We start from the raw sequence: 14,041 nt of genomic DNA on the forward strand, positions 1-14,041 counted from the left end.
TTAGGAAGGACGAAAGGAGCTACGGTGCACATGGTGGAGATCGCAGGAAGCTAGCAAGCGGTCTTGGCGGAGAACTAGGCAGTGCCTGCAGCGACGATGACGACGACACCACCCTGGCGTGGAGTAGTAACTCGCCCACCAGCGACGTCTCTTCACCGAAGTCGACCGTCAGCAGCGAGTGCGCTGGCCTACTACTTCGATGGCGACGGCGTGCTCAGCTTCGACGAGTCCAAGGTCATGATGAACGCAGCAAGCAGCCTTGTGCAGCAGCAGCATGCGTGCAGAAGTAGCAGCAGCGTGCGTGCATGCTCTAAACGCCTACTACAGACCAGGGCACTTACGTCATTTTGCAAGTCATTTAACATCGTTACAAGTGAAAATAGATGGTAGTGCTATTTACGGAAGAAAATTTAAACTTAGTGTCAGATAAGAAAGTTTAAAATTTTTAGTACCAAATATGAAAGACCGGTTTGTTTGAGTGTCAAATAAATAATTCTTCCTAAAAATTACCCACCGAAAAACGCTCCTCTTCGTGCGCTCGGCCCTTTCGCCTTGCCCTTCCGCCTCCACTCTCCTTTTCTCCGCACGGAGCGCCGCATCGGCGATTGCTAGGACTTCAGCGCCGCCGCCTGCAGCTGCAGCAGCCCTACCACCGGCGCTCCTTCGTCGCCCCATGTTCCCGTCCGCCCAAGGGCCAGGGCTCGTCCCATTTTGTTATTGTACGGCCTGTACCACGACTGCCGGTCGACGCCCTGCAGATCCAGCAAGCGCCCGCGACTTGTTCCACCTCCGACGGATCCAGCGATGCCGAGCAGCCTCGACGACTTTGACCGGCCTGCGACCTGTGGGTCCGTGGCAGCCCGTTGATTCAACTACTTCCAGCTCGACCAGCCAGTGTTGAAGGTATGCTTCTCAGGCTCCCTCTAATCCCCCTCATTTAGGTTCCTGCGACCTGAAAATGTTGATGAATGGGTGGATTTAGGTCTCAGTCGATTCGTGCATGATTCGTTTCATTTTTTAATAGGTGCACACATGTAGCTATCTGTCCATACTGCTTTGCATACGATTAATAAAAAGCAAAAAAAAAAAAAAAACATTTGGACTTGTTGCAGAGTGCAGTAGATATGCCATGGCAGTAGTTCAGATTGTTTTTAGCTGTCGCATGCAGTTTCACATGTATTGATAGAAATAGGTGACATGGTGTATGCTGTGTTAACAGATTAGTAGTTTAATTACTCATCTATTATGTACTATAGTTACAATCTTTGATTGGTTAGTTTCATATACTCATGATGAATAGGATGGATGGATGGACTTGTCATTCTAATGTAATATGGACTTCATCTGCAGTTACAAACTAGTTGAATACCTTGTGCATTGCCGCGGGACTACTATTTTAGATCATTTAAGATTGATGCTAACAACATATATGATGTATCATTGATATAACTTCGAAGTGAATGGCTAATCCTGTAAATAAGGGTAAAGGGTTGAACCAAATTTGATGAAAAATGAATATCAGAGAAGCAAGTATAAGTTACCTGCATTCGTGACACTTTCTAACCTTACGTCATGAATGGTTGTTCGTAGATTTCTAAACGTATATTATATAGATGCGTGGACGTGAAAAAATGAGTTGTCAAAGATAACTGAATCGAGTAATAGTATTTCAAATTACTTGCAATAACTATGATTGTCCGGTTAGATTGCAATAACTATGATTGTCAGGTTAGGATACCCTGATAAAGTAGAGTGCCGCTTTATTAAAACCAGTAATTTGTCGGTAGGACCTCTCATTTTTTCTCTAATTGCAGTTGAGGCGTACGCTTCTTCCCCTTCCTCTTCCCACTCTGAAGTCTGAAGTCCGAACCCTAGCCACCCTGCTCACTTCCCAGCTCGAACCCACCGCGGCGTGAGTCCAGGCAGTGCGGGAGCTGATCCTGTGGTCTAGGCGGCGGCGGCGAGATGGTGATGGTGTCAGGCGGCGGGGGGAATGCGTGGGCGAAGGAGATGACCATCCGCCGCAGGATAGCCAGCATGTGCGCTCCACACCCTGAAGCAATCACTCCCTCTCTGTAAGAAAAGGGATTTCTTTCTATCAAGCTACTAACTACCATTATTTGTATGTTGGGTTTAGATTCAACAAGACGCAGGAACATTTCCCTACTCTGAAGGACTACAACGATTATCTGGAAGAAATTGAGGATATGAGTGAGTTGTTCCCCCTGTTTGTTAATTTATTATTCTTGAATTATATCAATTGGGAAAAACTTAGCAGGTTTGATTTTTCTTTTCAAGCTTTCAACCTGATCGAAGGGATAGATGTCGAGGCGATTGAAGCAAAAATTGCAAGATACCAACAGGAAAATGCGGAGCAGATATACTTGTCCAGAGCTAAAAGGGTGTGTTTTATCATGATCCCTGATTTAGTCTTATGGAGTTCCGGAATTCCTGTTGAAATGTTTTACTCTAACCTTTGACATATTCATATATCTGATCGAAAAAGATTTATCTTTTATGTATAATGTGTTCCTTTATAGGCGGAAGATCTTGCAGCAGCACTTAAAGCAAGCAGGATGAACCCTGTAAAGGCCGAGGCCAATGATATGGTCAGTAGATATTTCCAAGATATATGTTTTCTTCATAAAAAAGTATGAAGGTTATAAAATAGAATATGGGTCTTCAACTTAGAGTTCTAATTGTCTGATAGCTGGTTGTGTAAGTACATGAGCAATCCCATCATGCTGGTGTCACTGGTAAGCTGCTTGCATGGGAAATATTTGGCACTACCATTTAGTAGGCCAACCAGGAAAACTTCTAGTAAACATCATGAGATTTTTTTTTGAACGTAATAAACATCATGAGAATATAGTAGTGATGAAATGCTAAATCATGAAGTTACAGCTTTCAGATTTATCACCTTGATATCTTATCAACATGTTCTATTGTTATATTTGCATAGATGTCTTACATCTTTAGATATTGCCCTACCTGACCAACATGACCGCAAATGAAATTTAGTAAAGTCATGATATTGTCATCTTCTCTTTGTATCCTTATATGATCATGTTCAGTTTTTCGTCTGGTTTGACTCACACATATCTCGCATAAAGAACTATTGCAAAGTTCCTTTTCCTTTAATTATGTTTCTCTATACTGTACTGCTTTACTTTGATACTATTTTTTCTTGAGGTCGATGCATTGATATCGTGTTCTTGGTATAAATGCCAACACTTGGTGCTCTTGCAATCTGTTACAGGCTGCTGGGAGTTCTCAGGGTATTAGTGGTGGGGCAGGAGTTCAGGGCCAGTATGCACCTGCCGCCGTTCTTGGGGGAGTGGCTCAGCCTCGCCCCACAGGTATGGCTCCCCAACTAATCAGCAGTCGGTCAGATCCTCTTCAAGGAGATGACGAGGAGACCAGGAGACTACGCGCAGAGCGAGCAGCACGAGCTGGTGGATGGACTGCTGAGTTGAGTAAGAGAAGAGCGCTGGAGGAGGTGTTTAGCGCCATATTTATCTAGGACTAGATCAAAGGCAACACATGGCCTAGAGGAAAGCCAGTATATTTGAAATGGCCGTCGAACAACTACACAACCTTGGATGATCTATACCGCGATTATCTTTGGGACATGGCATTCTCAGATGGTAGTGAAGTGCTACCTATTATCACCAAGTGAGCCTGCGGTTGCAAAAGCATGCTTTGTGTGCAAGCTAGAAAATGCACATTGTTGTGTACCTTGTTCATCTCTGGTCATCGTGACAGTCAAGATTTGTGACTGTTCTTTTGTACAAGGACATGATACGCTGTACGAGCCTCGCCTCGCCTCTCAGACGTAAAAAGAAATTGTCCCTATGATATTTATTGTCATAATGTTCAATTCAAACATTCAATCTACTGTGCGTCTGTGAGTCTTTGACCTCTTCTAACTGTGTCGAACAACTAAATGTATCCTTCCCTACTAAAGTTACAGCATGTCAAGTAGAGCTTTGCTGTTATTTCAGTACAACACAACAACAATGTCATTGTTTATGCGTTACAGATTTGCCCTTCTATCTAATCAATCAAATGCATTTTGCATCTTAGTAATAATCAATCAAACTGAATTTAACAAGAGAATTATCTGCGCTTGGTAACCGGGCTTACTTTGCAAACTTCCACATCAAATCCATAATCCATGAGATGAGAACAAGAATCCATGCACGCTGTTGCTCTGACAGCTGGTCCCTTGGTTCTTTGACCTCCACAAGTTTAGCCTCACCTCCACCTCTTTCATCAAGGAAACGCCATAGCAGCAGATCAGGCATTCCACTCGACCAGCTCCTGTAATCAACCGCTAGATGGTGGAGGAGCGATGCCAAGCGATGGCCACCAATGCACGCAACAACAGCCGCGCGGCCTGGAGTGGCGCTCACCTTCGAGTGCTCCGCGTGGCCTGACGAGATGGAGCTTCCCGTTCGCCGCGGTGGGCCTGCGCCAGTGCACACCAATTCAGGTGCCCTGTTCGCTTCAATTTATTAGTCTGGCTTATCAATTATAATGCATTATTTTTCTTTCACAATAAATCAGCGAATAATACTTTTCAGCCTGACTTATCGGCGAAACATCTCTAATTTTTGACAAACTTTTGGATGCTATGTTACTCGTAATTGCTACTTAGGGTGTTGGTACTCGCCTTGCTAGTTTATTAAAATGTGCCACGTGCTCTATTTTTAGTGAACTAACGATGGTGTGGACGTGTGGGAATGGTCGGAATCCCTTACCAGTCCCAATTCATGTTCAAGAAAATGTCAAATGAGGTTGCACTTTGTTTGCAAAAGGAAATGGCGTGAATTCTGTGTACCCAAGTACGTACTCCGGCCACCCAAAATGAATCAACTTCTGGCACTGTATAGATACATAGCTACAAGTTGGTTTATTTTAGGATAGATGGAGTATGTGTATTATATTATTTGAAAATGACTAGCGTTAACTTGTTTGACACATTGGCCTGTTTGGCTTGCTGAAACTTGGCCGAATTGACTAAAAATATTATTCTGGCTGAATTGTTGTGAGAGAAAAACACTATTTCGGCTGAAAAAAAGAATGCTGAATAGTGTGGATTATAAGGTAAGCCGAACAAGACCATTAACAAGGAGAAACTATTTAATCGCAAGTTCTGTTCTTTTTATCACAAGTTCTGTTCATTACATCAATTACGTACGATGGGATGACTAAAGTAAAAACTGAGCATGAACCAATAGGATTTAATTGCTCTTTATTCCGGACAAATCAGCTTCTTTCCTACCAATATGAGATACTTTTCCTCTTTTCTTTTTGGAGCATATACTGATAACTAATTTGTTTGTTCTGGTGTGCAGTGAGTTAGATGAGAAAATGCAAAGCGCGGTGCAAGATTACCCGAAGCGAATTGGAGTGAATGACATGGCTGATGGAGATGGGGATCCCGATCTTCCGTCAAATTCAAGATAACTATCGATTTGGTCGGAGAGCGACATACCGATCCAGCTTCAGATCACAAAGACCTGAACCCTGCAACCTTAGCACCACGTCTCCTCTGATCATCAACCGTGTCACAATCCGATTGACCTCGCCAAGAAGGCTAATCCTTGCTGCGAATCGAAGAACACAAGCAATAATAAGATAACACGCAACTCAAGTACAGTGACACTTGCAGATATATGATTAAGATCTCAAATGTGGAGTTTCACAAACCGATAACGATAACTATTCAAAGACAGATTGATCTAAAGCAAAACTCAAACCCTAACATAGGCGGTGGCTACTGATTATATAGTCTAAGGGGCGCCCAAGGACCCCTCTTCACGTCCATAAGGTGTCCCAACACGTTACAAGGCCCAACGGCCCAAATAACGACGACGACGCAGCATCCTGACAGATTATGAACATCAACTTGATTTGATTATTCCCATTGATTATGATGGAATTTTGATGTGGGGTCACTTCCATTAGTTACCTTATCAAATTATCTTTCCATCCATACGTGGATCGTCGAAAACGAAGTCCGTATGTGACCTGGACGTCCATTTTACTACACGCTGCTTCTGGAGCCCGAGATGGACTCAAACTCGACTTGGATTGGGCCTCCAACTTGGCTTGTACGCCCTTGCTTAGCTCCTAATGTGGTGGCCAAGGAGGAGAACGTCCTCAGGCATCTCTTAGATGTTCACCATCTTCTTGGGGCGTGCTTCAACTTGGGCCTGGATCCTAAGTGTAAATAAAAACCGCGGCGACGTCGTAGCACCCGACAGAAATAGCGGCATAATGTCTGGATGATTTGAAGACCTTGCTGACGTGATATTGAGGTAGGACTAGATCTATTTGAAAGATTATCAAATAGGCTCTCTATCAAGTGCTTATGGACCTCCAACTCACTTCGGATGAAAGAGTCATGACCTTCCCAATGGAATATTATCGGGCTACCGATGACCTAAAAGTTCAACTTTGATGGACTTATACTTTAAGACACATTTGTACCTATAATCAAATAATGACATGTTCATGTGAAACCAAGTGAATTATATAAAAAGTTACTATGTAAATATAGAAATAAGCTCACTATATAATCGATGGTCATATCTGAAAGTATGGTGTCATCATCGATGGCCTTGCTGCATTTCTGCACGCGTACATGGAAAGAGCATACTGAACTTATTAGATGGCTGAAAAACGTTGAGTCAATCTTGGCATTTTACTGTTATTTTAATTTATTTTTTGCGGTGTTAGATATGCTAGGGATCTGCCTATACAGCCCGAGAGGTGCTCTGTCCAGGAAGCAGGCCAGTTTTTTTTTCCCTCTATTTTCTCTAATACTCCGTAAAAGCGTAATGGCCCCTCCGGTGAGTGGCACTAGCACCACAGTTATTTTTTTTAGAGTTGACCTGTACAAGTGTAGTACATCCAGCCAGAGGGAACTGTTAGATTGTTTGGCACCACTGTTGAGAGATCTTTTAGTCAAATATAACTTGCTCACCTTTTGTGTTTTATAAAAAAAGTGTCGTACTAGAAAGTATGAACTCACTATTGTGGTCATGGTACATACTCCTCCACCAGATACAAACGATCGACATTTAGGCGAAGCAAGTTTCAATCATTGTGCTACGGTATGGTGTACAAAGAACCAATGTCGAACAAGGATCAAACGTCTCTTACCGAAAAACAAGAACCAAACGTGACAAAAAAAAGAAGAACAATCTTAACATTTTTATAAGGGGTATGAGAGAAAAAAACATGAAACGAAACTTTACGAGGGATTCAACCCATTCAATGTGAAATACTGTACATGCTTGTACCGACTAGATGAACCGGTATATTCCCTCCGTCCCATAATAGAAGTAGTTATGTGATACGGTGCAGATTAAACTTTCCTAATTTTGATTAGATTTATAGAAAATACGTGCAATATTTATATTTCTAAATAAATTTATTATAAAAATATATTCAGCAATCTAACTGATGATACTGATTATGTATTATAAATATTAATATTATTTTATATATAATTGGTCAAAATTAAAAATGGTTGTTTCTCGAGAAGTGACGACGAATTTTATTTTAGGACAATAAATTTTGCTGTGTGTGGGAGACAGTTTGGTGGGTGATCTGCCCATGTCCAAGCAGTAAACAGGACATGCGCCCTCTCTGGTAATGTTGCGAGCTGGTGGAGTTTGGTAGCTGCTGATGCGTTGAATGGCCTAGGCAAGCGTTAAAATGTTTGGCATCATAGCTGGATTGGAGTAGACCTGATTATAGATCACCGATTTGACCCACTTGAAACAAAGGCCGACCTAACCCATTAATATATCGGGTAATACTTTGACATGGACGTCCGACCGCCGGCATGTGTTCGGAGCAGCTTCTCACTCCGCTCGTCCGTTTCTCTCAAGAAAAAAATATTCCCACTTTGTCTCGCCCTCTCCATCTCTCATCTCTCTTGCATCAGCTGAAAGCAGCGGAGCCCAACCTAGCGCCGCCACCGCTGCCTCATTCCTCCACCTAAGCCGACCACGCAATCACCTCCCTCAATTCGTGCAGCGCCTCCCCGGCCTCTTCCCCAACCTAGCGCCATTGGGACGCCTCGCCACCGCGGGCGGCCGCCACTACCCCTGCCGATGGTCGTTGGGCGCACGTGCCAAGGTGCCTCAGGTCATCCCCGGGCGTGCCAAGGGGCACCCACGAGCGCGGTTGGTGCTGGTGGTGCTCGCGTGCCACCGCTCGCCGCCGGTACCTACCTTGACGCCGAAATCGATCGGCCCCGGTCTCTCCCCCTATGTTGTAAATATATGTTTTAATTGTTTCAGATATGTTGCAAATGTTGATCGGGATGTTGCAGTGGCTATACACATATGTTGCTCAACGTCTATTTCATCTGTTTTTTCAGACGTATGTCTCAAGTGTTTTTATTTGGATGTTGCATATGTTTCACACATATGTTGCAAGTGGTTTTATCTGGATGTTGCATATGTTTTGCAATGGCTTTTCTAGTGTTTTCAGGTGTTTTTGTAAGTGTTTCAGATACATATTTCAAGTGTTTCATCTGTCTTCATATATATATTGCAAGTGTTTCATCTGGATGTTTTAAAAATAGATCGGATGTTGTATATGTTGCAATATAACTCACCTGTCACAACCACATGTTGCAGCTGCTGGGGTGTCGTGCATGCGTGTAGAAAGCGGAGGGACGAAGCGCTGCATGGTTGCGGGCACGGGAAGCAGAGGGGGGAAGCGCGGAGAGCGGCGTGAGCAGCCCTCGCCTGGCGCAGGCGTGCAACAGCCGCAGGCATCCGTCTAGACGTCCGAGCGCTAGTAGTGCCTATATTGGATCTAATTCAGGCGTGACTTTTGACCCATAACTCAATCCAATCTTTAAAAACTCGATCCAAAGTAGAAAAAATATGAAAATTTGAGAAATCGCCTGACCTGACTTAGACCCATCGGTGCGTCGAGCCCGACTCGGACCAGAGATTTTGACATGAACTTTTTCTCTGACCCATCTGAACATGGACCAGTGTTTGATAAGGTCAGCTGGAGTTAATATATTCACCAATATTTGATTTTTAGTCAAAATTATTTATTTTTTAAGAAAAAAAATTGTACAATGAAGTGATTTTTTATCATAAGTATGGAATTGCTATTGTGATCATGGCACATACTCCTACTCCGCCAGATAAAAAAAAGACTCGACCTATAGGGGGTAAGACAGCCTCGGACATTATGCTTAAAAAAAATCTTCTCACGTAGGTCCAGAAAACCCCCGAACCTCTGCCCCACCATACACAGCGGCACCGTAGCTCCTCGTGAGATTGGGCTGGCCTTAGACCTATGCTTTGATGTGGGATAGACGAGGGGATTTTTTCAACGCGCAGATAAACTACGCCTCCTTCGGCCAATAAATCTGTCCCCGAAAGGGTTCGAACTCTGGGCGGCAAGGTGCAAAAAGCACAGCCAGACCAACTGGTCTTGCGTTCGCTTGCTATTCAGCCAGATACATAAGACCTTTAGGTGCAAGTAATAAGCTTATGCTATTATTGAGCTAAAAAATAAGTTTATGCTATTGTGCTATTGTATGGTGTACAAAGAATCAATGGCAAACAAGTATCAACACCTTATCAACACATAGAATGACAAGAATCAACCATGATGTAACAAATAGAATGGTCGTAACATTTTATAAGGAGTATGAGGGAAAAAAACGAAAAGACTAGCGCCCGACGTCTGGATGGTTATGCGTGTCCGGACGCCCGTGTATGCTCCGCCTTGGTCTTTCGGATTCGCGTGCCGCCCGCGCACGTGTTTGGGCCGCTCCATTCCGCTCCACAGACCACGCAGCCCGGATGACTCGGCTCCGTCTCTTCCTATCGATGTTTCGAACAAACACCAACTAGTAAATTTATATTTGTTGCGCGTTAGGCTCGGATGGTGTACTAAAGGACACAAGGTTTATACTGGTTCGGGCAGAATGTCCCTACGTCTAGTTTGCTGCTGCTCATGTTATTAGTACCGAAAAAGGTTCATAGTAGGGGATACAAACGGTCGAGAGAGGGACAGGTCCCAAGTCTCTGATGGAAAGGTCGAAAGGATACCACGAGCTCGGTTGCTGCTTGGCTGTGTCTTATGTGTGGAATCGATCCATCCCCTTAGTGGGGTGTCCTGCCCTCCCTTTTATAGACCAAGGGGGAGCAGGGGTTACAGATGGAAGAAAGAGGAAAAAACCAAAGGTAGAGAAGGTCCTTTGAAGGTGCTGGGTCTTCCTTTTCCCTTGAGCTTGCCCTGCTGACATGGCAGACCACGCCAGGGATAGCATGTTTCGCTGATCCTGATACAGCCAGGCTCTGGCTTCATTTCAATGAGTGGTCACGTCCCATCCTCCCCTGGCGGATGGTGCGGTGTGTCAGGGTGTCGAGCCATGACTCTACGGGGAGTAGACGGGGAAGTAACTATATGCCTGTTACTATTGATGATGTGAGTTCCCTCTTGGATTGTAGTGGTTGTCGTATGCTCATGTTAGGATCCACGCCCGAGGGCTGATGGCGACACCCACAACACTATAAGACCAAAGTCAGCGCCTACAACACTGTTCGGGCTCTACCATACCTGGAAGGGCTTAACGCGCCCGTCCCGTCGTATCTTGATGGTACTTTTCTGCAGGCGTGTAGGGTATGATCCTCGGTACTGTGGTTGACTTGAATGTCCTGTCTTACCTCATGCTCGTCATCATAAAGGAGCAGGGCACAATCGTTGGGCGAGACGGAGCCAGCCCTCAGACGTCGGGTGAGGCAGAGCCAGCCCTCAGCCGTCGGGCGAGGCGGAGCCAGCCCTCAGCCATCGGGCAAGGCGGAGCTAGCCCTCAGACATCGGGCGAGGCGGAGTCTAGCCCTCGGGGTCGGGCGAGGCAAAACCTATCTTCCGTCGTTTAGGCAAGAAGTGTAGTAGCGTTCTTATCTAACCGAAAGCGTTAACGTTCGATGGTTATTAGCTCCACCTCATTGGGTACCCTGGTATTAGGTCTCCAACAGTAGCCCCCAAGCCCCTAGGTGAGGGTGCGCGCGAGCGCACCCATAGGGTGTAGCCCCCAAGCCCCCGGGTGATTTAAATAGAATCGCCCGAGGGGTATTTCGATTCGCCAGAGTGTGCGCGCGAGCACACCCATAGGGTGTAGCCCCTGAGCCCTTGGGAGATTCGGATAGAATCTCTCGGGGGGTATTTTGGACCCTTCGTGGGCATGACTATGAGATCTAGTGTTTTGACAACTGGATAGCTTAAAGGAAACCCTAGTATCTCGTTCGCGGGGATTCGTCTAGGGTCTGCCTAGCTGGGACTCGATTGCGGATCGAGGCTCCCTTGAGGCTCGTGTGCCTGAGTTTTGGCCACTCGCGAGCCCATCCCTCGTTGGGACGGCCGTTGAAACTATTGGGCCAGCCCTCAAACTCCTGGGCCTAGGCGGGCCAGAGAAATGCTTTTTGACTCGTATCCCCTCTGTGGGAAAAGAGTCCTGGTTTGCTCGGGAGGGAGGAATGTCCGACGCAATTTTGGTGGGAAAGGATAGGGATCGGGGGCGCATATCCTGCGACGTGACGTGGTGGTGTATCATGGCAGGATCGGAGACCTTGGCGGGCGGTTGCTCTTCTCGCATCCGTCGCCCCTATAAAACTAAGGGGTTCGCCCCCAGGGTTCCATACTTTGCCTCCTCGCCTTTGCATCTATAACCTTCACTGCCAATCGCCTGAGCCTCCCGTACCCACATCACAGCCGCCATCAAGCTCGTGTTCACCCCATCCCAATCATTTAATGGAGTCGTGGTGCAGATCCAACATCACCCCTCAGCACCTGGAGGGCCTCATTCGCCGTGGCCTCCTTTGCCCGCTGACCGCCGCCGAGGAGTGGCAGCTGCTCGGTAATGAGGACGAGCCATCGCCGCCCGAAGGCTACGTGGTGTCCTTCGCTCGCTTTCACGAGCGGGGATTCGCCACCCCTGCCCACAAGTTCCTTCGGGGGCTGCTAGATTACTACAAGGTGGAGTTGCACCACCTTACTCCCAATGGGGTCCAGCACATTGCGGTGTTCGTCACCCTGTGTGAGGGGTTCTTGGGGATTGATCCCTACTTCGACCTGTGGCGGTATCTCTTTGTCGTCAACCTTCTAAAGAAGCGGGCCGGGAAGCAAGAGCTGAGCGTGCTGGTAGGATGTGCCGGCATTTATCTTTGTAACAACTGGGTGAACGAATACCTATCGATGCGTCTGTCGACCTCCAATAAGGGGTGGCATTCGCATTGGTTTTACGTCAAGGACGATGTTGCCGCCCCCTTGCCAGCGTTCTTTGGACGCGTCATTGAAGAGGTCCCAGAGTCATGGAAGTGGGGTGTCCCGGACAAAGATAAGAAGAAGATAAAGGACCATCTCGCCGCCCTCCAAATTCTAAAGGAGAGGGGCGTGAAGGGGTCGAGGATCATCGGCGCCTACCACATGAGGAGGGTGGCGCCGCTGATGGCGCGCGTGCTTTCCCTGCACTAGATGGTGCCTGGAGCGTCGCTCGAATGGACGGTGCAAGGGACGGTGCTTGTCGATGAAGCGCTCCCCCCCCTCTGAAGTGGCGCAGCACATCAAGGAGGCGATGGAGCCTTCAAAGGACAATGCCGGCGTCGTCCTCGATTTTGTGTATCTGGTGCCGAGGCATCCTCCAATGCGGCCAGAACCAGGGTTCATCAACTTCGTAAGTTCTCTTTCCCCGTGCCTCCTTTTTACTTGAATTCCTGACCCCTTGGTGCTGACATTCGGATTTCCTGGCAGCCGAAGAAACTTGTCTTTATGGATTTCCTGGCTTCGCTGCTGAAGGACAAGTTCGTGGCGGTGGCCAACCACGCCATAGCCGAGTGGCAGAGAAAGACGAAGGAGTCTGAGTGGAAGAAGAAACTATAGAAACAGTAGGCATCGGAGCGAGGAGATAGCGAAGATGATGAGGTAGTTGCCGATGTGGAGTGGGATGTCCTATAGGGTGAGGATTCACTGACAGCTACCCACTCATCCACGTAGGGACCCTTCCCGTTCCATGTGGGGGAAGTGAGGCTGTGAGGCCGGTGAAGACAGGCCAAACCATCGGCCCATCCCTAGGATCAGTGGGAGCGGGCAGATCTGCTGCCACGCTCAGGGTGCCGGTGGAGGGGGGCGGCTCCACTGCCGCACCCCACGAGCTAATGGGGGTCGACTGAGAGGGGTGGCTCCACCGCTGTGCCCTCAGAGTCAAAGGAGATGAGCCCCTCTGCCTAGGAGCAGGGGATAGGCTCAAAACGGTCCCGCCCAGATGAATTGGAGCAGGAATCTAGGTGTTCATCCCAAAAACATTCCTACCACCCAACAGCTCCAGCGTAAGTCACCGATTCCCCTATTTTTTTGTTTTTCAGTGTGACCTATGCCTTTTAACTCTTGCAAAATCTTGAGACGGGGCCGCTCTTTGGTGCTGGCACCCAAGAAGAGCGTTGCTCTTCAGGCAGGATAGGCGCCATTGCCCAACATCGCTCTCATTTCGGGCAGGAGCGGAGCCGATGTTGCGGCCTTGTTGGTCGATCAAGCGCCGCCTACGGTGGCGCCTGTGCCCTCGGCGGGTCAAGCAGGCGTCAGGCTGAAGAAGCATCCTCGGGGGTCACCGAGCACATGGCAGCAGAGGTGATTCCCCCACCTACGTCGGAGCGGACGGAGCCGCCGCTCGTGCTTGTGGCACCCTCCGTGGTGGGCGCGGCACCGCAAGCCGAGGCCCTAGCATCGCAAGCGGAGGTGGCCATGACCATGACAAGCCAGGCGCCATCGGATGCAGCGGTGGTGGTGTTCGAGGGAGCGGCGCAATCTGTGCTACCGGTGGCCTAGACGACGGCGCCCGAGGTGGGCCAGACAGAGGGGGATACGGCCGAAGGGTCCCCGAGCATCGTGGCGGTGGTAGAGAGGACCAGCGGGGGGTTGCCCTTGGCCTTGATGTCAGGGGGCAGCCGCTCGCCTGCGCAGGGTGAGTCGTCGCTCTAGTGGATGGATC

General features: G+C 47.6%; 1 protein-coding gene across 1 annotated transcript; it reads left to right on the forward strand.

Annotated features, from left to right (window-relative positions):
* The first annotated feature begins 531 nt into the window (after positions 1-531).
* LOC136501164 (uncharacterized) lies at positions 532-3,876 on the forward strand. Its single transcript, XM_066496655.1, has 6 exons — positions 532-903; positions 1,815-2,039; positions 2,138-2,211; positions 2,299-2,402; positions 2,541-2,609; positions 3,260-3,876. Exons 2-6 carry the CDS (start codon positions 1,966-1,968, stop codon positions 3,521-3,523), a joined length of 585 nt encoding a protein of 194 aa, XP_066352752.1. The 5' UTR covers positions 532-903; positions 1,815-1,965; the 3' UTR covers positions 3,524-3,876.
* The last annotated feature ends 10,165 nt before the right edge of the window (positions 3,877-14,041 follow it).

Source organism: Miscanthus floridulus, chromosome 13, assembly GCF_019320115.1.
Source record: "Miscanthus floridulus cultivar M001 chromosome 13, ASM1932011v1, whole genome shotgun sequence".
Taxonomy (NCBI): Eukaryota; Viridiplantae; Streptophyta; class Magnoliopsida; order Poales; family Poaceae; genus Miscanthus; species Miscanthus floridulus.

Excerpts from the sequence above, each read along its gene's own strand:
- LOC136501164 (XM_066496655.1), top strand. The coding sequence starts at position 1,966 with ATGGTGATGGTGTCAGGCGGCGGGGGGAATGCGTGGGCGAAGGAGATG. Across the intron at positions 2,212-2,298 it reads GGAAGAAATTGAGGATATGA|CTTTCAACCTGATCGAAGGG; the intron begins GTGAGTTGTTCC and ends TTTCTTTTCAAG. Across the intron at positions 2,403-2,540 it reads ACTTGTCCAGAGCTAAAAGG|GCGGAAGATCTTGCAGCAGC; the intron begins GTGTGTTTTATC and ends GTTCCTTTATAG.